Consider the following 22,519-nt stretch of genomic DNA (forward strand, 5'->3'; position numbering starts at 1 on the left):
CTCGTCATGAGCATCCATAACTCAGGTACTGGGTATGTCGGTGCTCACCTCACTGGGAACGTGCAGAGGTCCCTAATTTGCTCTCTGATGGTGCTGGTGGTTGTTCAGCATGTCCTGACCCCCTGTTCCAGCATGCTCTGATGTGTTCAGTAGTTGTTACTGACAGCTCAGGGGTGCCACCAGTCCCCTCTGGAGTTGTCTCAGCACAGGCAGAGGAAGAAGCCGGCACAAGGAGCTCCCCGAGGAGCCAAGCATCAAAAGTGAAAGGGAGCAGAGGGTGTGGAGCACCCAAGGGTGACTAGCTGTCCCCAGCTCTGCTACCAAAACTTGATGCTCGAGGGGAAAATGTAAGTCCTTGACACTGCAACTGCCCTGAGCGGGACACTGCCTGCAGCAGTGCTGAGGACTAACATCAAAATCCCTGTGTGCCCCTGTGCAGCCTTCCTCTGCCCACAGCCTGGGAGCTCACACCAGCCCCAGGTTCAAGCTCTCATCCCAGAGAGCCAGCTGCTGCCAAGGAGCTCTGACATCCCACAGGTATCACCAGGTGAAACCCTCTCTGTGTCACCAAGGAATCACACACTGTCATGGCCAGAACGTACATACAGAGAAGGGAGGAGAGGTCAGAGCCAGACCCTCCTCACCTTCCTGCATCTCCCATGAGGACATAAGCATATTTTCAGAGCAGTTCCCTTCATCCCTGTTCATGGCTGTGCTGACAATGTGGTTAAAACACTGTGAGCATGGTGCAGCAGAACTCCCCACATGTCCCCAAGGGACACCAACCAGCTTTGGGGACACCAAGCCTGACAAGTCCCCTGAGACATTTATCCCTCAGAGAGGAAAGGTTCAAACACAGTAGGAGATGTATGAAACCCACCCAACCATAGCTGCTGCAAGAAACTAGAGCCCTTCTGTCCCTGCTCAGTGAGTCCAGACAGGTGACCAAGGTGCATACAATGCCTTTGCTAGGACAGCAGTGTCCCAAGTCTGCCTGGCACCTCCCAAAGCACAAGCCTGTTCCTCCAGAACATCTCTCCAAATTAAAGTGAGTTGTCTGCCTAGGTGCTATTCAACCAGGTAAGATCCACACACTCTGATGGCCACAGTGCTGTCACTTCCTATGGGGATGAGCAGGCTGAAGAAGCCTCCACACTCCCCAGGTTGGCACAATCCATGCTGGTTTTCCTGCAGCAGCTCGGAAACCTCCAGGCTCCCTATGTCACCCTCTGCTGGCACTATCCTTGTCCACCTGGTGTCGTCCAGCCGCCCTGGGAAGGGATTTGCCTGTGGAGGCAGAGGCACAGACCAGGACAGGACAAGGTCTTTCCCTCTGTGCAGGCTTTCAGATGAGGATGGGTTTATCCAAATATGGTTCTGTTTCTCACGTGTCCTTGCCCTGTCTCCATCCATCCGTTAATTGCCATCAGCCAGTCTCCAGCCCAGTTTCTACACTCTGACGCACTCTGCCTTGCCATCCCAAGCCAGGAGGCTTTCAGCCTGCCAGGAACTGACAACAGTCTTGATTTACTCACCTGGGTTAAGTGCAACACAGGGATTTTGGGTGTTCCCCTCCAGGTTCCTCTGTCAGCAGGGAGGCTGACCTGTAGCAGGTGATTGCCCACACCGTGGGGTGGCTGGGCTGGGACAGCTCACCCAGCACCAAGGCAGCATTTGCCAGAGTGGTGACACTGACAAAGGGCCACCACTGCTACCCATGGCTTCACTGCTCTGCTTACACCTGCCTCCTCTCCAGGAACAGGACAGGCAGCCCAGCATCCAGCCAGACACAGCCCATTTGAGTTCAGTGCTTGAGACCCAAAAATCCCCCAAGCTTGGCAGAGGGGAACTTCACTACATCACTGCAGCATCAGGCTTGGCAAGGCAAAGGCTTGCTGATGAAACAGCCACAAGATGAGCAGTAACAAAGGAACGTAAAAGCTTAAATCCACATTTCTTGCCCTGGGGAGCAGCTGGGGACTGCCCAGCACTGCCCTGCCCTTTTCTCCAAGACAGTGGCCAGCCAAGGATGCACGTGTTTGCACTGGGCTGAACTTACCCACCTGGCTCCTGGGCTCGGATGCTCCAGGCCCTCTGCTTCAGCACCGTTACACAACCTCTGTTATGAAGAAAATTCAATTACAGAAGTTATTTGCAAGCACAAGTGCACCAGTGCACGTTGGAGGAATGTGAACTGCAACGGCCAGAGGTTCCTGCCTGGCCCGGGGTGAGCGGATCACCCCCAGGGGGGATTGCTGCTCTTCAAGCAGAGGAGTTTCTCGGACATGAAAGAAAAGTCAAGGAGGTTTCATAGAGTAAAATATCTTAATATTTATTGTGTCTCAGGACAAAAGAGTTCTACTCAATACATAAAATGAGTTGAAGCAGCATATAATACTGACAGTCAAGTCACAGCTGATTCGGTGCAAGGACACCTACCAAGGTAAAGGCACCAGGAGCTACATCACCAAATCTCACTAAAGCTTAAAAAGAACCACTACAGCCTGTACTTCAAGAAGTACAACTATAAAAAAATATATAAAACCCAGGGTAGGGATAAGAGAGAGCTTGGTGACAAGCCAAGACCTGGCAGAGCCAAGGCTTCAGGCAGGCAGGGCCGTGTTTTAATGGGGCAACAGCCTCATCTCGAGAGCAACCACATCCGGAGAGTGAGGGGATCTCAAAGGGCTGCCAGAGGGGAGGGGAAGCATCGCTTTCCCAATGGAGGCACTGAAGATGAGCACTGTGAGTCCCACAAGGCCACCAGCAGGGTCGCTTCGACATGGCACAGCACTCTGCACTGCCAAGGAAAGAGCTGCAGCGCCCGGAGGAACATGCTGGCTGTAACCACCACAGCTACGCTAATTATCCCAGGCGGTGGCACAGCAGAGTAGTGTCAGGACAAGTCCCTTAGCACACCAGGACAGCTGGTGCACTCATTTCTATGAGCTAGTCGAGAAGATCAGTCAGTTCAAAGCAAGATTTCACAATGTGGCATCCAAAGGAAAACTGAAGGTGGAGGTATCCTCCTCAGCCATGGAGAGCATTCCCTGCAGTGCACAACAGCAAAGAGATAACAGACAGGATGGATTTATACACAGCTTAAAATGACATAGGAGACACGGTCTTGCAGGTTCCCTCTAAGCACATGCCCCACACATGCTGCCCCTATCCCAGGGGCAACCAGGCAGCAGCCAGGGATACAGAGACAGCCCACTAAGCTCACAGACATACCCAGCCACAGGCACAGTGTGCTGGGGGCCAGCTACACCATCTCATACTGATTGTTCGTGATGTACCGGGACAGGCAGCAGGCGAGAATGATGCCAATCAACTGAAAAAGAGAAAAAAATCCCACGTATCAGAGGTAGCCAAAACCAGGATGAGGTGTTCTAAGGAGAAAAACCTGACAAATTGCTCCGGAATTATATAAAATCCAAGGATGGACAGTGGTGTTTACGAACCACAACAGGGGCTGCTGTGCCCTGCTTTGGAATCACTGAAAGTGGCTGAAGCAGAGGATCCTGGCTGGCACCAGCTAAACAAGGTCCTCACAAGAGACGCTCCACATCCCATCCTGTTACATTTTGCTTCATGAAGCATCTACTGTTTTATGGTAATTGTGGAGATTACACAGATATCAGAAGAGTCACAGCCAATTACACAGCCACCAGAGAACGGCAGTACCTCTCCCTGTTACAAGGGCAGTGGGGAAACAAGGCTGCTGTTCTCACATCAGCATCTGAAGGACACGGTACTGTTATCACAACATGCTCTGTTATCACAACACAGCCCCCCAGCACCCATGCAGACATTCAGGGACAGGTCTTGCACAAGCCTGGCCTCCACAAGTGGAGTTAGAGGCACATCAGCACAATGAGTCCCTGTCAGCCACACAGCCAGCAAGGCTTGCTGAAGGAACTGGTCATAATTCCCAAGCCTGCCATCAGCTGAGATACTTTTGCAGCTAGGAGTGTGTGTGAGTTCACCATTTGTGTGTCGACCACATCTCAGTGACCCCACAGCAAGCACAGCCCAACCAAGGAGGAGCTTGGGGCCAGTGGCTGGGCACAGCAGAACAGCTACATCTCCCAGGCTCTCCCAAAGCACTTGGTAGCACAAGCTGCAGCCAAAGGCTGTCAGCTCATGCCTCTCCCCCAGTTCACTCCATCCGGTACGGAAAACACACGGCAACACACTCATTACAGCAGAGTATCTTGGCAGGGTTCCTTCTCCCCACGCCAGCACCGGCAGCCAGTGGTCCTGGCCAGCAGTGCCTTGATGCTCATGTTACGGCCTCTGTGCTGGGTCAAGGGGAGGGTGAATTCAAGCCCCTCCAAAGCCAAGGCCAGCTGCTTACCACCGAGAGCCCAGCAAGCTCCCACAATCCAGCTAAAGGAGAGACGGCTGCACATTCTGCAGCTCCCGCAGCGGTGCATCGGAAAACCCTCGGCACGTTGGGAAACCCCACCGCAGTGTCAGTGTGCCCAACACCCAGCCTGGCGGAGCTGGGGGCAGGGGCCTCTCGTTTCCTGCCGGGATAAAGCCTGCCGGAGCAGGGCTGGCGAGCAGGCTGCTGCTGCTGCAGCTCCCGCAGGAAGTGTCCTGCAGGATAAAGTAAAGGAGAGGCTGCGGAGCAGGAGGGAGGGGACACAATGGCTGGGTAGAGTGGCACGTGGGGTGTCAGCCACCAGCACAAGTGGTGCCCCATTGGTACTCACAGGGACCCTCTCACACAGAAGCAATGCCAAAACACCTCCCTGATAACAAGAGAGGTTGGTGGGTAGGAAAAGAAAGGGCACAAATTTGATCCATGACAAGAGCAGGCACAGGGAGTTTGTTTGTCTCGTTGGTTTTCCTTAAGTCAGTGGTTTCGGAGGGGAGCTCTTCCCAAATAACCTGGGCTCATGGAAAGAGAACTGGTGCTTCAGCCCTGGGTGTAAGAGGCTGGAGCCTGCACAGTGGTGAGATAAAACCCAAGGGGAATCTACGGAACAGCTGCTCCTCCCTGACTGAAACTGGCCGTGCCTTTTGTACACATCAGACTTTGAACTGAAATTAAATACCTCCAGAGACACACTAGCTTCATTCTGCACTCCTCCTGAGCCAGGAAAGGGAGATTTACCTGGAAACATGCGATGCCAAAGGAGATTCCAGCCACAATGCTCATTTTGGACTCCATAGTTGACATTACCAGGAAAAAACAACCCTGCAGAGAAGGGAAAGCAAGCATATGGGTCCAGTGCTTTTCACTCCCAGGAGCACAAAGCAGCACCTCCTCAGAGCACCCACAGCTCCAGGTGAAGATGCTCCTGTGCAGGCAGATCTGGGGTTCTGGCTGTCCCCATGCTGCCTAACCTCAGCAAAGCAATTTCCCTATCAGTGCTGCCCCAGACAGACTCTCATCCCAGACACTTCAAGGGGAGCACAGCCCTTGGGCTGCTCCCAGTAGGAGCACTGAGTTGAGCAAGGTGACTCATCAGAGGAACATGCCTTGCATCATCCAACCATCCCTGCAGGATGAGGTCACCTGTGCTCACCACTGGGTCAGGACTTTGCACCAATGGGAGGTGTCACCATTACCGAAATAAACTTTACTGGGAAACTACTTCCTTACTCACCTGTTCTCCAAAACACACAGCCCCAAGTGCCAGTGCTTGGGTCCAGCTGGTCCCTGACCTCCAAGGAAGGAGTGGGGGGACCTGAGATAGTAGAGAGGACTCCAAACCCTTCCCCTACCTGCACTCCAGGGGAGTCTCTGGGCCACAGACCAGCTGCATTGACAGAACAGTTCTCCTTTCAAGCCTCCCAGGGACAGACTAGCCCTTCTCCACCTGCCCATCCCTGCCTCTAGGACTGGCAGTGGGATTTTTCTGAGCTTAACTTACATCCACAAACACTTTCAGCTTGGCCTTGTTTGGGTCTTTCAGATCTTCCTCCGAGCAGTCGTTTGGCCTCTTGCAACAGCTCTGGGGGATGCCCTTCTGGCTGAAGTATTCAGTCCTCTCCCAGTCTGAGTAGTTCTGCACCCCACAGCACTGCAGCTGGAGGGGGAAGCACATTTGGGAAGCATGGTCACACCAGGGCACTGATCCCTTAGTCCCACCACCACTCCCATGGGTTCCTAGGGAACTTGCTTCTCCAGGAACTGCAGGATCTCATCCAGCGTCTGTGAGATGGTGGACATATGACAGTGACACTGATGCCGTGGGGGGTCCCAGGGGACACCCTGGGGCGAGGGGAGCATTCCCAGCTGATGCCAGCCAGACACCAGCCTGGAGTACTCACCGTCCTCTGGATGGTGTCGACAGCCTCGCTGTGCCGATCCGCAGTCACGTTGTAGTTCTCCAAGGCCAGGTTCAGGTTACTCTCAAAGTTTGTCTTAATCTGCAGGAGAAAGGTCTCAGTGGTGGTGCCGTGCTCTCCTACGCTCCAGGACCCACATGCCCACGTTAGTCACCGCTCCGTGATGGCAGGAATGACTCCGGCTGTGGCCAGCAGACACTTCCCAGCCACCAGGCAATTAGAGGCTGTATTAAAGGGCAGCTGGATGCACTGTGGCAGCAGGGATGCTGCATGTAATAACAAGGACCTGTGCAGTGCCAACTCCCCCCCAAGCAGGCTGCTCTGTGGCGCAGGAACCCTCTAAGGAGCTTTAATTACTGAAATTATTGCAGAAGGTAGATCCGAGCCAGAAATTACAGTCCAGGGCTACTCTGCCAGTTCTGGTGGAGGGGCAGTGTGCTGTGCTGGGCTGACCCTGCACCTAGGCTCATCCTTCTGGGTCCTTACAGGGACCAAGCTCCTCTTTGGGCTGTTTTAATACCATTTCTGCTAAGCTAAGCACCACTCCCAGCAGCACCTCTGTCCCTCCAGCGACACCTGCGACTGCACTTGAGTTAAAACAGCATCAAACTCACTCCGAGATGGCAGCGGCCACCCAGACTCACCTCGTGTCTGAAGACAAAACCCACGACGGCGGCCACCAGGACGATGAGGAAGATGAGGGACAGGAGCATGGCATACTGCGGGCAGAAAGGGTGGGATGGGAGGGGGTGGACTGGATGGGGTAGGACGGGATGGGATGGGGTAAGATGGGATGGGATGGCATAGGATGGGACGGAACGGGGTAAGATGGGACGGAACGGGGCTGAAACAGGGGGAGTTGAAACAGGATTGGATGTGGTAGGGATGGGGTTTGAACAGGGTAAATTGGGATTGGAGGGGATAGGGATGGGGTAGGGAAGGATGGGACGTTTTGGGATATATCAGGAGAGGTCAGGATGGATTAGGAGAGGATGGGACCCCATCCTGCTCTGTTTGGGGCCACCCACCAGCTTGAGCATCCAGGTGCTGCCGCGGCAGGTGGCAAAGCAGCCAAAGGTGCCCAGGAGGACAACGACAGTGCCGGCGCCCACCAGGACGAAGGGGACGTTGGTGGCCTTCTCGTCCAGCAGGGAGAAGTAGACGGCCAGGCTCACCCTGCCCCAGACGCCCACGGCCAGCAGCACAATGCCCGACACCTGGGGAGAGGGGAAAGCTGCCGTAGCTACCGACTGTCACGACAGAGCGGCGCGGCCGCGACTTGTCGGGGGGTGTTGGGCGGGGCGGGGTGGGCGCTCACCCAGAAGATGAAGGTGTAGGTGAGCAGGACGCTCTTGAGGCAGGTGATCACCGGCTTCGTCTGCAGCCGCCGCGACGGGGACGCCATGGCCGACACTGGGCGACTGCCGGGACCGGGGCCGGGGCGGGGCCGCGGGGACACGCCCCGGACACGCCCCTGGGCGGGGCCGGTCCCGCCCCACCCGCCGGAGGGGCCCGAGCGCTCACGGAAAAGGCCGAGCGCGTAGGAAGAGTGGAGCTCCTGCCCCTGGGGATCCCGGTGTCACACCCCGAGCGGTGTCACCCTATGCCTGCTCCGTGTCACTCCCTGCCCCTTTCCTGCCATTCCCTGCCCGGTGCCGCCCACTGTCTGGCCCGTGTCCCCCCTGTCCCGTGCCAACCCCTGTCCGGTGTCACCCCCTGCCTGTTTCCTGCCATCTCCTGTCCGCTGCCGGTCCCGTGTTACCCCTCCGGTGCAACGCCCTGTCCTGTGTCACCCCCTGCTTGGTGCCACCCACTGTCCAGTGTCACCCCCTGCCTGTTCCCTGCCACGCTCTGTCCGGTGCCACCGCCTGCACCATGCCGCCGCCTGCCCGCCTCGTACCTCCCCTGCCACCTCCCATCTGCCCCGTGCCACCCTGTGCCAGCCCCTGACCGACCCATGCCACCATTTCTTGCCTCCCCGGTGCCACCTCCTGCCTGCGCCGTGACACCCTCCACCTTCCCCGAGCCACCTTCTGCCCGATGCCAACCAGTTCCTGCTTTCCTGTCCCAGCGGCTGCCGATGCAGCCCCAGCCGCAGAGGGGGGCCCCTCCTGTCCAGGTGTCCAGCAGGAGAGCCACCTCGTGGGCCAGCACACAGCAGTACCACCGTGCCAACAAGCGACGGGCTTCCTGCCCTCCGTGGGGTGAGCACCCCCTTCCCTTCCCAGGGATGTCGCCGGGCTGCAGGGGGCCGTGGGCTCCCCACAATCGGCAGCAGCAGCCCCTCCCGGCAGCCCTCTCCTGCTCAGGACAGTGTTATTAATCAGTGCGCTCACTGGCCTGGCCGCCACATAATTAGCCCATTGAGGCAGCACGTCCTCCCCCTCTCACCACCCCACGCCAATGTTCCTACCTGTCTGAGCCAGGCTCACCCCTCGTTTTTCCTTGCCCATGCAGTCCCGTGTTCCAGAGCCCAATCTCAGGTGGCTCCAGCTCCCTCCTGACCCCAACCCCGTGGGATGTGGGGTGATGGGTCCTAGTGAAGGCATTTCGTTACCTCTGCCTCGCAGGGGCTGAACTTCAGCTGGAAAACAGACCCCAGCTGGAAGCGCTTGCCTCATGAGCAATTTCAGAGCCCGCCGTCTGCAGCGGAGTCTCTCCCTCCCTGCTGGAAAGAGGTGGGAAAAGGGTCCTGGTTCCTGCGGTTTTGTGCTTGTCCCCCTCATTCCCGGAGCCAGGCAGGGCTGACAGAGGCTCGGCTTGGCTCTCTCCTGTGTTTAAACAGGCTCCTGGCTCTTCTGCTTGCAAAGAAAAACCTCTTACAACTTTTTAAAGCCTCGGAGGAGCAGGAGGAGCATCGGAAAACGGGCGATCCTAGGACTTGTAATTTTTTACAATCTCATCATTTTGGGCCTGACTCACGGCTTTTGAATGTTTGGGACGGGCAGCCAAGGGGGAAAGTAAGTTTGCTCAGCACCAGCAGCACAGCCAGGCAGGAGAGACAGGCGTCTGTGCTGTGACCAGGCGACGCAGGGGGCCGTCGTCCTGCTTCCAGCCCCTCTCCATCCTCATCAGGGCTCGCGGCTGCCCCTGGACACAGCACGGCAGGTGGGCTGCCCGGCCCCCGGCCCCCCAGCATGGCGCAGGAGGCGGCCCCCGTCCTCCTGGTTGTCCTCACCAGGCTGGTGTCATCCACGTGGCACGAAGGTGAGTGCGGGCACAGCGGGGCTCCCGGGGATGGCAGCCTGCAGGGTCTTTCTCCCGCTGGGGGCTCGTGCTGGGGAGGGAGGGAGTTCGAGCGATGCCGGGGGAGCATCAGTGCCTGGGGGTACTGGGTGCTTGCAGGGGTGCGCTGAGGGGCACAGAGAGGAACTGAGTGGGTGGTGGGAGGCATCCAGAGAGGAGCAGAAAACAAGCCTCTCCATCACACCCCTGCCTGCAGGAGCACAGCTTCTCCCTTACTCCCTGCTCCCACGGGAGCCATCGGCCAGCAGATGTTTGCCTGAATGGAGCACTCAATCCCAACCGCCCCACGGCTGGGCAGCTGGATCAAGGATTTCAAGCCTTGTTTGGGGGGTTTCCCCCTTCCCTGCTTCTATCCCCTCCCCTGGCCGTGCTGCCAGCACGCCTGGCTGGGGATGCTCCTGCCCGGTGCAGCCGGGGCTGCGAGCTGACCCCAGGTGAGAAGGAAAAGGCAGCACCTCCATAAAAAGGGAACATCCCATTAAATGGCACGTTTGCCTGTGGGGACGCAGTGCACGCCGTCCCCAGGGCCCCGGGGAGAGCTTGGCATATGCCCCTGGGAAACAGCCCTTCTCACCAGGTCACCAACACATCCCCACAGCCAGTCCCGCGGGTACCATCACTGGGCTCGCCCCCTGCTCCTGTGCTCTCCAAGGCATCACGGCAATGTGGAAAGGGCATGAGGACAAAAGGCTTGTGAACAATGAGTGGGCGACTTGTGGGAAGCAGTAGGGAGTCACTCTGTAGTCGCGTCTGAAAGATTTGTAATGGAGTTTCCTCCCCGTGATGGCTGGGCTGCTGCTTGGATTGGTCCCGGCGGATATCCCCTTCCCAAAACACAGGACAGGGAGAAGATGAGATGATTGGGTGCAGCCACAGCGGGGCTGCCGCTTCTCCTGGGGTCCTTTCCCAGGCTGAGCATCCCCACCATGCCAGAAGGGGAACGCGGTGGGGTGGGCTGGCGGCGAGGAGGGGGCAGCGCTGGCGGGGGCCAGAGGAAACGCGGCGGAAACGTGAGCTCAGTGCTCGGGAATGCCGCGGCCGGCCGAGGCGCCGAGGGGCCGCGGGTAAAGGAGCCAGCCCTCTCCCCCTGCACGGCTCTCTCCCCACTGGCGTGTCCCTTGCCTATGAAGACACAGTGTGGGCTAGAGGGTGGCCCGCAAGGATGGCGCAAGGCTGTCTTCACCCCATCCAGGGGGCCCCTCTGCGCAGCATGGATGGCGTGGGGCCAGCAGCTCTGGCCAAGCCTCTCCAGTAGCTTCATCCTTCCTTGAAGCACAGGAAAGGGGTTGCATCCCCTCCAGCCCCCTGAAGGGGGCTGAGCAGCGTGCTTCTCATCCCTTGCTTTGGCCAGGGGATGGGCAGGAGAGAGCAGCCTTCTTCCTTCCCTTGGCATGCCCCGTGGCAGGAACGGGGCCATGGGAGCGTGTGGAAGGACTTCCCAGCAGCACGAAGCTGGGGGTCGGTGCCAGCCTACTCCGTGCCAGCACCCGTTTCCTGCCATAACCACAGTTGCTTCTGCCACTGTTTAGTCTGCGGCTGGTGCCAGCACAAACCATGTCACTGGGGACTGTGCTCGCAGTGTGCCTGGCTTAACCCTTGACAGCAGCCCCAAGGATACAGGACAGGGTCTGCCTGGAGATGGGCTTGCTTGCTGGGGATGTTTTGCAGCCATGAACCACCCCATAGCCCCCTTGTCTCTTTCTTTCTCTCCAGGGTCTGGCTACTACACAGAGAGTCACACCAATGAGGTCTATGCAGAAGAAACCCCCCCTGAGCCTGCCCTGGATTACCGTCGAGGTAATGGCACAAACCCATCCTTTGGGTCCTCATGGGGAAACTGAGACACAGTGGGGGCCTCCCTCACCTTCCTCCTCTCCTGCAGTGCCCCAGTGGTGTGCCACACTCAACATCCACCGCGGAGATGCCACCTGCTACTCACCCCAGGGCAGCTCCTACCGCAGCAGCCTGGGGACACGCTGCGAGCTGAGCTGCACCCGCGGGTACCGGCTGGTGGGTTCCAGCGTGGTCCAGTGCCTGCCCAACCGCCACTGGTCTGGGATGGCATACTGCCGACGTGAGTGTGCCCAGCTCTTGCCTTGCCAGCACCTCCACAGGCTCCTCAGAGGCCAGTCCTGGGTGCTCTGCCCACTCACATGGCTGGCTGCCACTTCCCTCCCCTCTTTGCTCTCTCCATCCCAGAAATCCGGTGCCACGTGCTGCCAGCAGTGCTGCGGGGCTCCTACGTGTGCTCAGCTGGAGTGCAGATGGATTCCCGCTGTGACTACACCTGCCTGCCTGGCTACCAGCTGGAGGGTGACCGGAGCCGCATCTGCATGGAGGACGGGCGCTGGAGTGGGACCGAGCCAATCTGTGTAGGTAAATTTTCAACCCACGATTCTGAGGCACACAGGGGCCTCTCACCCTCCATCCCTGGGGTGTCTGCAGGTGTCACCCCACATCCAAAATGGGTATTGCCAGGTGCCAGCTCTTGCACCTCCCCCTCATGGGACCCCTGGTCCCTCTGCTCCCCACGGTGCCCTTAGCCCTGAAGCGCAGGCACCAGCCCAGGATTGGGGCACCCAGTGCTGGCTTTACAGCAGTTCCCAATGGCTCCAGGGTGCCTGGCTATGTGTAGCATCCCTGTGGTCGTTCAGTGCTGGGGTTGGTGCCCGGCTCTTGTAGCCCAGCCCCAGCATCCACAGGTTCCCCAACACCCTCTCCTCCCTGTGGGCAGACCTGGAGCCTCCCAAGATCCGCTGTCCAGACTCCCGGGAGCGGATAGCCGAGCCAGGCAAGCTGACTGCAACTGTCTACTGGGACCCTCCTCGCGTGAAGGACTCTGCTGACGGCGTCATCAAGAGGTGAGAGTGGAGGTGCCGCAGGCACTGCCAGCAAGGGCTGGAGGCTATGGGGCCCTGATGGAGAAACCCGTCTGCTGGGTTCAGGGTGATGCTGCGGGGCCCAGAGCCAGGCTCTGAATTCCCTGAAGGAGAGCATGTGATCCGCTACACCGCCCACGACCAGGCGTACAACCAAGCCAGCTGCAAGTTCAGTGTCCGTGTCCAAGGCAAGTGGGCTCCCCTGGGGCTCCCAGCTGTCTCTCCCATGGCTTCAGGCTCCACACCCCATGGCTAGGGCTGTGCTCCATCACCCCCAGCTCTCATCCAGCTCCCCTCTTCGCAGTGAGGCGCTGCCCTGTCCTGAAGCCTCCGCAGAACGGGTACATCTCCTGCACCTCTGACGGCAACAACTACGGTGCCACCTGCGAGTACCTGTGTGATGGGGGCTACGAGCGGCAGGGCACCTCTCTACGGGTCTGCCAATCCACCCAGCAGTGGACGGGCTCCCAGCCCCTCTGCACACGTAAGTGGTGTGGGAAGGGCAGGACCTGCCCATGGCAATGCCTGGCAGTTTGAGGGGATGCTGCCCAGCAGGGTGAAGGGGTGTTGGGGGGCACAATGGTACCTCCCCACACCATTGTCTCGCCCCAGCCATGCAGATCAACACAGCTGTGAACTCAGCCGCCAGCCTGCTGGATCAATTTAACGAGAAACGCCGCCTCCTCGTCATCTCGGCCCCCGACCCCTCTAACCGCTACTACAAGATGCAGATCTCCATGCTGCAGGTGAGGAGAACCTCCTGCTGCTTCCCTCCTTACCTCTGTCTCCATCACACCCTCACTACCTCCTTCCTCCACAGCAAGCCGCCTGTGGGCTGGACCTGCGCCACGTCACCATCATTGAGCTGGTGGGGCAGCCCCCACACGAGGTGGGACGAATCCGGGAGCACCAGCTGTCCCTTGGCATCATCCAGGAGCTCAGGTAAGGCAGATGGGAGGCTGTCCTGCAAAGCCAGGTGACTGTGCGAGGGCACCAGGAATAGGGACACCTCTGGGGATGGCAGAGCATGAGGTTGCAGTTGGATTCGTGGATAGTCCCTTCCTCCTGCACCAGAGGGGCTTGTGCAATGGAAGGACCCCCCAGCAAGTCTGAATGTAGCATCACCAGAGCCCCACAGTGCTCACAGCCCTAAGGAAGAGGTGGGAGCCCCTACTTCAGGAGGACCTGAAGTGGGCAGGCTCAACCCTCAGTGCAACCCCCCAGCCCTGACCGGTGACCCCTCCTGCGCCCCCAGGCAGTTCCTGCACCTCACCCGCTCCCACTTCAACGCGGTGCTGTTGGACAAGGCAGGCACTGACCGCGAGCGCTACATCGCCCCCGTGAGCCCCGACGAGCTCTTCGTCTTCATCGACACGTACCTGCTGGGCGAGCAGGAGGCAGCTCGGCGGGCACAGAACGGGGACCCCTGCGAGTGAGCCAGCGCCGGGGACACCCTCCCTCCACTGCCCTCAGAGGATGGACACCTTCCTTTCTGCTTTTCTAGTCGCCCACCATAGAGGAGAAACGGTGCCAAGGACCCCCGGGAACGGGAGCCCATCTCTGGCTGTTCTGGCACAGAGGTGAACAGGGATGAGGACAGGGGCCGTGTGCCAGCAGTGTCCCCACTGCCCAGCAGACAGGAGCTCTCTCTGGCTGAGGGGTTGGATGGCTCAGCTTGGCCAGGACCGTGGCAGGAGACACCGGATTGCCCTGCTCACATCCCAGGGCAGGGGGGAGACATGGAGCCAGAGCAGAGGAGAGCAGGTAGGGCAGCAGTGCAACAGCCTCTAACACAGCAGCTTCAGCTTCCCCATGGCCACCCTCACCCTGTGCACAACCCTCCCATTCAGAAAGCCCTTATTAAAAGCAAATGGCCCCACATTCAGCAGAGCCTGTAGCAGCCAGCCAGGAATGCAGCCCACCCTGAGGGCTCGCCCTCCCCACTGCCACTTGCTTCCCCTTCCCACCACCCACAGGGTACCCTTCCTGGGAACTGTTTTGGCAGTAGAATATTAACTTGAAATAAATAAATTTGTATTAAAAGTCTGTGCTGGCAGATGTGTTGCTGAGAGGCCCCGAAAACAAATGTTTCCTGGGGACCATGACCCCTGGCCCCCCCAAGCTGACCCCACATGGTTCCATCCTGGTCCCTGCAGCCAGGGCTGGGGCTGGGCTGTGCACAGCTAGGAGGATGGAGAGGACAGGGAAGGAGCAGACTGTGAAACAGAAAGGGTGGGAGGAAGAAGAATGGAAAGAAATACAAACCCAATGACATTTCAAAGCATTTTGCCTCAAGGGGAAAAAGGGAGGGTCCACCAGGACTTCAGTTCAGCCTGAAATGTGGTGCAAGGCTTATGACAAAAGGAAAACCCTTTAAATGAAGCTAGGCCAAGAAGACTTTCTGCCCAAGCCTGTTTAGAGAAGGTCATGTTTATTAAAGAAGAAAAAATAATAACACAACCACATTTGGCAGCCCTGCCAAGCCCTGCAGTAAGAGTGGCTCCGGAGCAGTGGTGCCAGCCCTCAGCCGAGTCCAGGTGCCGGTGCTGCAGCCTATGGCCTCAGCTTGGCCATGGTGGAGCGGAGCTGGAGTGTCCCCTCTGCCCAGGAGCCCGGATACTGGCACATCTTCTGCCACAGGTTCAGCTCCTCACCCATGGAGTCCATCCAGTCCACAGCCTGCCCATTGCTCATGCCTGGGAGAAAGGATGGAAGTGGGCAGAAGTCACTGCCAGAGCAGGCTCCTGCTCACAGTGCAGCAGCCCCAAGAAAGGCTGCTTGTCCCCAGGGTCTGATGGGACCACAGGGCTCCTCACCATTGCCCACCCCCAGACGGACACCCCCGAGGAAGTCATTGCTGGACAGTGGCTCCCGGTCCCAGACTGTCAGCTCCAGGCAGATGTGCTGCAGGTCCTCGGGGTTGATACCATTGTAGACAAAGGTGTGGTTGTAATGAGGGTTCAGGGTCTTCTTCACCACAGGCGTCTTCCTCTTGGAGGCTTTGTTTTTGTGCGGCAGGAGGTAGCTGGGGGAAGCAATCCCTTGGGTTAGCAGCACATGGGCCTTCTGCTCCGAGGGCTGGGGCACCTCAGCACCCCAGGACCTGGCCTGGAGCCGCTCTTTCCACCTTCCCTGACATGGCTCAGGAAGGACTATGACACTCTGCAAGGGGTGGTCTCTTCCCTGCCTCCTGAAAAGTCACTCAGACTGCAAGTGGTCTGGGGAGGGCAAGGACTGGAGCCTCCTCGGCCCTAGTCATGCTGCCCCATAGCATGGTGACCTTTGGGAAGGGCAACTGGAGCCCTGTCCTGCACAGAGCCTTCCACCACAACCTCTCAATCAGCCAAAATCCAGGAGAGCACCTGCTACCAGGAGCATCTTGTCTCTGGTTAGACAGTGACTCTCAAGGTACCAACACAGGCAGTGCAGGGTAGCTAACGGAGAGACCCTGCCCTCCTCCAGGTCCCCACGGCAGCACTGGAAATATAGCCAGGGAGGACAGTGCCTTCACTGCCCCCCCCCAGGACTCTCACTCACCCTTTGACAAAGCTGTCTGAGGTCCCCCCAGATTTGGCAGCTGTGAGGTTCTTGGCTTCTTTGATCCAGACCTGGAGCTCACCACCTTCCCCCGTTTTGCCTAGGAAAAACCCAACACATCAATTAATCAACTTCAATTTCCACCACCACAAACTTAGGGAAAGGTCCTGCTGAACACCCTTCATCCCAGGGGCATGTACAGAGCCCGGGATGCCATTTCCTCTTGCCTTCTCAAGTACTGGCCCTGCCTGCTGAGGCGAAGGTGGACAATTGCTTCATGCAGGTCCAGCCTGGTCCAGCCCCAAGGAAGCACTGGGATGGCTCAGTCAGCCTGAGGACAGCCAGGTCTGCCCTGACCCAGAGCAGCCTTGCAGGTGCTGCAGAAGGCTGCAGTAACGCTACCCAGAGCCAGATCACGTGGCCACGAGCAGATCCTGCAAGGCTGCACAGACATCCTGCAGCTCCAGCACTCACCTTTCCTGCCATTCCCAGCCCCGGGGTGCTTGACAGATGGGATGTACTTCATGGAGACAACCAACTCTCCCTTGTACTGGAGGAGACCAGCAGCATCTGCCCCAGTCTGCAAAGGACATGAGACTTACCAAACACTGCAGAGAGGCCACGGCAGACACAGTGACAGCCTGGCCTGTGTGGAGCACCTCCCCAGGCTGGGACAAAGGGCTTGGCTTCTCCTAGATATGGCTGAGCTGGCACAAGTGCCTGCAAACCCTCCCCAGCATCACCAGATCACCCCAGCTCCTCTGGGATCTTATTTTGGCTCAGTCACCTGAGGAACAGGTGGGAAGCTAGGCTTGAGGCAAAAGATCTGCCCTTTTTTATGATAGCACTGCTGTCTGCTTCTGGGTTGTTCATTTCTCCAAAGATTTGATTTGGCACAAGCCTTTTGGCAGCTCCCAGCTGTCTCCACACCCCTCTGCCCACAGAGGGCTGTACCCCTCACCAGGGCCAGGCAAGGGAAGCTGTGGGCAGCAGGGGCACACCTTGCCATGCAGGGGCAGGAACTCCTCCAGGTGGCTGTCAAAGTTCCAAGCATCCAGTGGGACTTCCACCTCCCCCAGGAATGTGTTGCGGCCAAAGCGATCGTGGTGCCAGACCGAGAACTGCAGTGTCCTCGTGAGCAGGAGGGACTTGCTAACCTCGTACTAGGGAGAGAGACAGGAAAACCCCCAGTGAGCAGGCAGCAGCAGGCAGGGACAGGCTTGGCAAACACCATCAGCCACAGCTCTCAATCAGGAAAGAAAACAAGTTTGAGGAGCAATGGATGCACACAGGAGTCTGTTCTTCTTTCCATGCCTGCTGAAACCTCAGAGTCCTGGGGCAGTGATGCAGGAGCCCATGCTCTCCAGACAGACCTCAGAGCCAGGCACCTGTCCACTCATCCCACAACACACAGAGCTCTGCCAGCCCACAGGGCCTCAGGGGGTCACAGCACAAGACCTTAGTAAACCTGGCTGTGAGAGCCTAAAAACCAAAGCACAGCTCTCACTTCCTCCTGTCTGAGAGTGCCTGGCCTCAGCAATGCACTGCCAGGCTCAGGGACAGAGTCAGCCAGTCACACCACCCCAAAGTGGCTGCAGCAGGGCTGGTGAAGGACAGTGCAAAGTTGTTCTGCCCTGGGGCCCAGAACTGCCTTACTTCTGCCTCTGCAGCTGTGCTGCTCTCCCACCAATGTAACCTGTTTCCAGGGGCCTGGAAGCCTTTGCCACAGAAGGAAATATTCAGGGTAAGCAGGATGCCCCTGAGGAATGCCAGAGGAACCAGGGACATGCCCTGTGACATGTTTACATCTGCAGCTGTGCCTCCACCCCACCACGGCACTGGGACTTGACACCACGGCCAGACCAGAGCAGCGACCCAGTCTGGGATTGGGTTTTTCCAGCTTTCAGGATGCAGTCTCTGGAACAAGTTCTCTGTAGATACCCTGCCTCAGGGTTAAGAGCCCAACCTGCCATTGGCTTGTTCCAGCAGCATCCCCAGGATTGACTACCTGCACTCCAATCCATCCCTGCTCACCTTCAGCAGCTCATTGTACAGAGGGTTGATGGTGTTGCGTTTGATCGTTGTCTTGCGTTTCCCCTGCCGGGATTTGTCAGGCAGGAGGTAGGTCTTCACATACCTACAGGGAGGAGCAAGCAGCAATTCACCGAGGTCCCCCCACAATTAACCCCCTCTGAGCTCCCAAGGGCAACCCCAGACTCCCTGCCTTGCCAAGACCCCCCCACTTACAGCTCCCATCTCTGGCGGACACCCCACAACCCAGGTGGGCACCACCAGTGGTGCCACCAGCCATCACCCCCCGGGCTCTCACGGGTTGGAGCGCTTCCTGCCCTCGTCCCCGTAGGCCAGCTGGCGACACTCCTTCACATGGATGAACAAGGTCTGCGTCTTCTGCTCATAGCTCAGGGAGAAGGAGATGCCTCCAGTGACCGCCACGCTGCCGAAGTCGCCGGCCTCGCTGTAAATGCTGACCATGCTCCCCAGCGTGCTCTGGAAGACATGGCAGGGCTCAGCTGGCACACCATCACTTGATGGTCCCTCTTCATCCTCAGCAAGACTCCTTCACGTGCCTCCTCCATACAGCCCCTCTCACCCTCTGTGGCTGGGGATGGCCACTGAGTGCCTCCCACACGCATGGAGGCTCCCCAGAAGAGAGCTGGGTCTCTGCATTTCGATCCCCTTCAAGGGGAGGAAGTCCCCATGCCTCAGGCTCTTGCCTCTGCACCACCCTGCCTTTTCCCCACCTAACCCATTGGCATTGCCTTTGTCCATCATTCCTCCCTGCAGCAGGGCACAGCATGGCCACACCATGGGGACTCACTGAGGAGGTGCCACTGCGCATGCTGCCCCGGGCCACCCGCTGACGATGGATCTCCACCAGGTTATCGATGTCCTCCTCTTCCTCCTCCTGTAAGGAGGGAGACAAGTCAACTGTGTGGGGAGCAGCAGGGCACAGCAGGCCAGATACCCAGCTCCTCCACCATGGCATTCCAAGGGTCTCACCAGCTCCATGTTGAGGCCAGGGACCGACTTGCTCCTGTCCCCCAAAGATCCACCATCCCCCATGAAGTCCTCGGGGCGCAGGTCGATCACTGACTTGGTGTAGTCTGCACGAGAGGTGGTGAGCAGGAGGCAGCAGCAAGGAGCAGGACTAGCAGAGCCCTGCTGCTCCCTCAGACAAAAGACTGCCCCAGCCTCTCCCATCCACACCAAAAGCTCACCTCAGCCCAGGGAGAAGCAGCTGCCCACCCCTGGCCATGTTGGCACCCCAACACCCTGCACCCCTGCAGCTCTCACCTGCAGGCCTCACCACCCGCCGGGGGTTCTTCTTGAATATCGTTTCATGTTCGTCCACCAAGGCGCTGCTGCGGGTTCCCGCAGTGGCATCCTGGGGAGGAGAGGTCCTGTCAGAGCAGGGCGGGGCTGGGCACCCCACAAGACTCCTGGCCCCACGCCCCAGGACAGGGCTGAGCCTGCTGGAGCAGCGTCACGCACCCGTCCGTCAGAGTAAGCGTTTTTGGAGCGGAGAGGGAGGGTCAGGCTGGAGGCAGCAGGTCCTGCTGGTGCAGCAACCTGTTTTCCAGGGATGGCTCTCTCCAGAGAGTTACTCCTGCAGAGGACACAGAAAGGTCTGTCCCAGGCCACAAGCCCAGCTGGGAGAGCAAGTACTGGCTGGAAAGTACCATCTCCACACAGGCTCCCTGGAGGCACATAAGCTCCCTATAACACGCCAGCCTGGGAGCAGAGGACATGCCTGCCCAGGGACAAGTTTCAGCCTAGTCAAAAGAGCTAGCTCCCCCTCACTAGACCAAGAAAACACACTTCAGATGAAAGTCCTCATTCTTTGCCAGCCAGTCTTGCCAAGGACAACCCACCTGGGAAGCCCCTCACCTGCCCCCCCCATCACCAGGACTAGATCTGTAGCCATCCAGGCTCATGTTTTCCATGGACTCTGTGTCACTTTTGCCATCCCGAGGGTCTGAGGCATCTGGAAACAAACTGCAGACAAACAAAACCACAGGTATGTCCTGTTTGGCAAGGAAGTTAGTCTGAGAGAGCTTCTGTGCCACCAATAATCCAAGCAGGGCAGCAGCATCGCTCTCATCCCCACAGCAGATGAGGGCTGGTGCCTGGAGCAAGTGGGACAGCAGGGATTCTTACCTGGACCCCTCCCGGGGTGCAGAGGGGCTCGGCTGCCGGGCTACAGAGGAGCTTTTGGGCTCACCAAGCTGAGCTTTCTGGAGGAGGGTTTGTCCCACAGTCTCTCTTTTGCTGGCTGGAATGAGAGAGCATCAGGAGGACCTCTGCTCCAAGCCCATTGCCCAAAGCAGGAGCTGCTTCCATCCAGCTCCACACTGTGCAAGGTGCACTGGGGAAAGGGGAAGCATCCCAGATGGCTGAGCTGTGGGAGGAGGCATTGCTGTGGCACCCCTACCTGCCGGCCTGTGCCGCAGGGACAGCCGCACCATGTCGCTGCCCAGGTGGTTGGCGAAGCGGTTGACCCTCTGGTCGAAGAACCAGTCACCCGTTGTTTTCTTCAGCTCACTGCAGGGCAGGGAGGTGGTGGGGGGCAGGAAAGGGCAGTGGGGGGCTGATCCTTGCACCCCAACCCACCCTTGGTGCTCCCACCACCCAAGGAGAACACAGACACAGTGGGCATGATTGGCAGGCGACTGGGCAGAGACAATTCACTGGGCAGTTGACGGGCTCAGCTACGTCCCCAGTAAACATGGGAGCAAGACAGGTTTTATAGGACAAGGGAGGCCAAAAAGGAGGAAACCTGGGATACTTGAAACACAGGCTGTGCAAGGGGAACTGTGCTGGAGTCAAGTAAAGGAGGGAGGAGGAGTGAGGAGGGCATGGAGGAGACACAAGGTTGGGGTACGACTCAATTCTCCATCACCCAACCATGGAAACCCACTCCAGGAGCAACAGCAGAGCCAGCTGTCCTCCAGTGAAGAGGACCAGCTAGGCTAGGAAAAGCCAGACATGGGGCATCAAGCTGAGGAGCCTGGGAAGAGGAAGGGAACAGGAAGCACATGCAGAAGGTCTCTGTCACTTGTCCCCAGGTACTCACGCCTCCTTGGTGCAGACTTTGCAGCGCCAGGAGCTGTTGGGGCTGTAGGAACGGCAGTCCCGACACACCAAGTGGTTGCAGCCCCGGCACGTGTTGGCCTTGGGGCTGACACGGCTCAGGCTCTGCTGGCAGCGGGCGCAGGTCCGCTCGCTGTACCGCTGGCTGCCCCGCTTGGCTCCCTTGCGCCGGATCTCCAGTAGCTCATTCTTCAGGCGCCTGCTTAGACCCGACACCGGGAGCTGTCAGAGCCGCCCCGGGGAACCCCCATCACCAGCACTCTCACTCCTCCACCCACTTCCAGAGCAAAGCAGGGAACCAGCTCTTGCCTAGCCCCAGCCACGTCCACACCTGATCCTCCTCTCTTCTGCTTTACGGAGCTCCTCGTCGCGCTGCAGGACCTGCAGGATCAATTCTTTCTCCACGTCCGACAGGAAGGACAGATCCACGGCTTCCGACATCGCTGCACCCGGGATCGCCGGCCCTGGCCAGATGTGTCCGTGCTAGGGACATGCCAGCCGCTGAGCCCGGCGGCTCCCGCCCCGCGAGGTGCTCCGTGCGCGCTCCCCGGGCTGGACCGGATCGCGGCACCCGGGACAGCGGTCCGCCCGCCGCCTCCGCCGCCCTGCTCTGGGCTGGGCTCGGGCCGCCTGCCAGCCCCGCCGCCCCGGTGACCTCAGCCGGCTCCGTGGGACCGCGCTGACGCCCAGCACCCGCGGGCAGCCCCGGCAGGAAGGAGCCGCCCCGGGCTGCCGCTCCCACGAACGCAGCGGGGCCTGGAGCTGCCCGACCCCCGCGGAGCCGCCAGGAGCGGACACGCTCCAGGAGCCGCGACAGGGGCAGGATCCGGTCCGGAGGCGCCGGCACCGGGACCCGGGTGGCTGCGGCCGCTCCAGCCCCGAAGGAGCAGGGGCGCCTGCTCGGGGGGCTGTAGCTCAGCCCACTGCCCACCCGGGACCGCCGGCACCGCCAAGACGGAGCTTCCCGTCCCCGCTGCCGCGCCCCGGGGAACAGGGGCTGATGGGACGGACCCCAGCTTCTCTCTCGGGGGGTCGTAGGGGGCCGCCGGCACCGCGCTCGCAGCGCGGCCACCCGCACCGGGCAAGCACCGGCCCCGACCCGGACACCGCGGCTCGACACCCCAACCACAGAGGGACACCCGGCACCCCCCGGCATCCCCCCAGCCGAGGGATCCCCGGTGCCCCCCGTCGCGGAGGAACGAACCCCTTGTACCCTCCGACCCCCGCCAGTGGAGGGACCCCCGGTCCCCACGACCCTCCCGGTACCTGCGGCGGCTCCGGCCGGCGCCTCCCGGAGCGGGGAGGTGGGGCCGGGGGGGGTGGTGCGGCGCCGGAGCCTTAAAGGAGCCGCGCCCGCCGCACCTGCGGCACGGACGGGGCGGCCCGTGCGGGAGGCGGTGCCCGCGCCCTCCAGCCCTTGTCCCGCTTGAGCTGCGGCC

General features: G+C 59.4%; 3 protein-coding genes across 6 annotated transcripts; 1 reads left to right on the forward strand and 2 right to left on the reverse strand.

Annotated features, from left to right (window-relative positions):
* Positions 1-2,311: 2,311 nt before the first annotated feature.
* TSPAN6 (tetraspanin 6) lies at positions 2,312-7,735 on the reverse strand. Of its 2 annotated transcripts, XM_027645325.1 has the most exons (8): positions 7,625-7,735; positions 7,335-7,523; positions 6,951-7,025; positions 6,289-6,387; positions 5,889-6,044; positions 5,126-5,209; positions 3,235-3,334; positions 2,312-3,050 (listed from the first exon to the last, which is right to left on the reverse strand). In XM_027645325.1, exons 1-7 carry the CDS (start codon positions 7,709-7,711, stop codon positions 3,266-3,268), a joined length of 759 nt encoding a protein of 252 aa, XP_027501126.1. In that variant the 5' UTR covers positions 7,712-7,735; the 3' UTR covers positions 2,312-3,050; positions 3,235-3,265. The 2 variants fall into 2 exon arrangements, with proteins under 2 accessions (XP_027501126.1, XP_027501127.1); XM_027645326.1 differs by lacking the exon at positions 6,951-7,025.
* Positions 7,736-9,432: 1,697 nt separating this feature from the next.
* Positions 9,433-13,867, forward strand: SRPX2 (sushi repeat containing protein X-linked 2). The gene is made up of 10 exons (XM_027645413.1): positions 9,433-9,513; positions 11,266-11,349; positions 11,435-11,626; positions 11,752-11,928; positions 12,287-12,413; positions 12,498-12,619; positions 12,736-12,915; positions 13,044-13,177; positions 13,252-13,373; positions 13,687-13,867. Exons 1-10 carry the CDS (start codon positions 9,444-9,446, stop codon positions 13,865-13,867), a joined length of 1,389 nt encoding a protein of 462 aa, XP_027501214.1. The 5' UTR covers positions 9,433-9,443.
* Positions 13,868-14,845: 978 nt separating this feature from the next.
* On the reverse strand, positions 14,846-22,379 carry SYTL4 (synaptotagmin like 4). 3 transcript variants are annotated; one of them, XM_027645510.1, is made up of 17 exons: positions 22,347-22,379; positions 21,412-21,544; positions 21,064-21,279; positions 20,422-20,531; positions 20,148-20,262; positions 19,878-19,985; positions 19,482-19,596; positions 19,284-19,374; positions 18,990-19,093; positions 18,808-18,894; positions 18,298-18,476; positions 18,003-18,105; positions 16,970-17,131; positions 16,443-16,548; positions 15,969-16,068; positions 15,248-15,456; positions 14,846-15,127 (listed from the first exon to the last, which is right to left on the reverse strand). In XM_027645510.1, exons 2-17 carry the CDS (start codon positions 21,519-21,521, stop codon positions 14,985-14,987), a joined length of 2,058 nt encoding a protein of 685 aa, XP_027501311.1. In that variant the 5' UTR covers positions 21,522-21,544; positions 22,347-22,379; the 3' UTR covers positions 14,846-14,984. The 3 variants fall into 3 exon arrangements, with proteins under 3 accessions (XP_027501311.1, XP_027501313.1, XP_027501310.1); XM_027645512.1 differs by having other exon boundaries at positions 18,808-18,891; positions 21,412-21,563; positions 22,347-22,373; XM_027645509.1 differs by having other exon boundaries at positions 21,412-21,563; positions 22,347-22,373.
* Between the last annotated feature and the right edge of the window lie 140 nt (positions 22,380-22,519).

The sequence above is a fragment of the Corapipo altera genome, unplaced genomic scaffold (assembly GCF_003945725.1).
Source record: "Corapipo altera isolate COAL_440 unplaced genomic scaffold, ASM394572v1 65, whole genome shotgun sequence".
Taxonomy (NCBI): Eukaryota; Metazoa; Chordata; class Aves; order Passeriformes; family Pipridae; genus Corapipo; species Corapipo altera.

Bases quoted from the DNA above. Each gene is read 5' to 3' on its own strand.
- TSPAN6 (XM_027645325.1), bottom strand. From the start codon at position 7,711: ATGGCGTCCCCGTCGCGGCGGCTGCAGACGAAGCCGGTGATCACCTGC. The intron at 7,026-7,334 runs GTGGGTGGCCCC...TTCTGCCCGCAG, and splicing joins GCACCTGGATGCTCAAGCTG to TATGCCATGCTCCTGTCCCT. The intron at 6,045-6,288 runs GTGAGTACTCCA...TTCCCCCTCCAG, and splicing joins TCGACACCATCCAGAGGACG to CTGCAGTGCTGTGGGGTGCA.
- SRPX2 (XM_027645413.1), top strand. From the start codon at position 9,444: ATGGCGCAGGAGGCGGCCCCCGTCCTCCTGGTTGTCCTCACCAGGCTG. The intron at 11,350-11,434 runs GTAATGGCACAA...CCTCTCCTGCAG, and splicing joins TGCCCTGGATTACCGTCGAG to TGCCCCAGTGGTGTGCCACA. The intron at 12,414-12,497 runs GTGAGAGTGGAG...TGCTGGGTTCAG, and splicing joins GCTGACGGCGTCATCAAGAG to GGTGATGCTGCGGGGCCCAG.
- SYTL4 (XM_027645510.1), bottom strand. From the start codon at position 21,521: ATGTCGGAAGCCGTGGATCTGTCCTTCCTGTCGGACGTGGAGAAAGAA. The intron at 18,106-18,297 runs GTGAGAGCCCGG...TCCTCCCTGTAG, and splicing joins GGCAGGAAGCGCTCCAACCC to GTATGTGAAGACCTACCTCC. The intron at 16,549-16,969 runs GTGTGCCCCTGC...TGTCCTTTGCAG, and splicing joins TCCTGCCCCTGCATGGCAAG to ACTGGGGCAGATGCTGCTGG.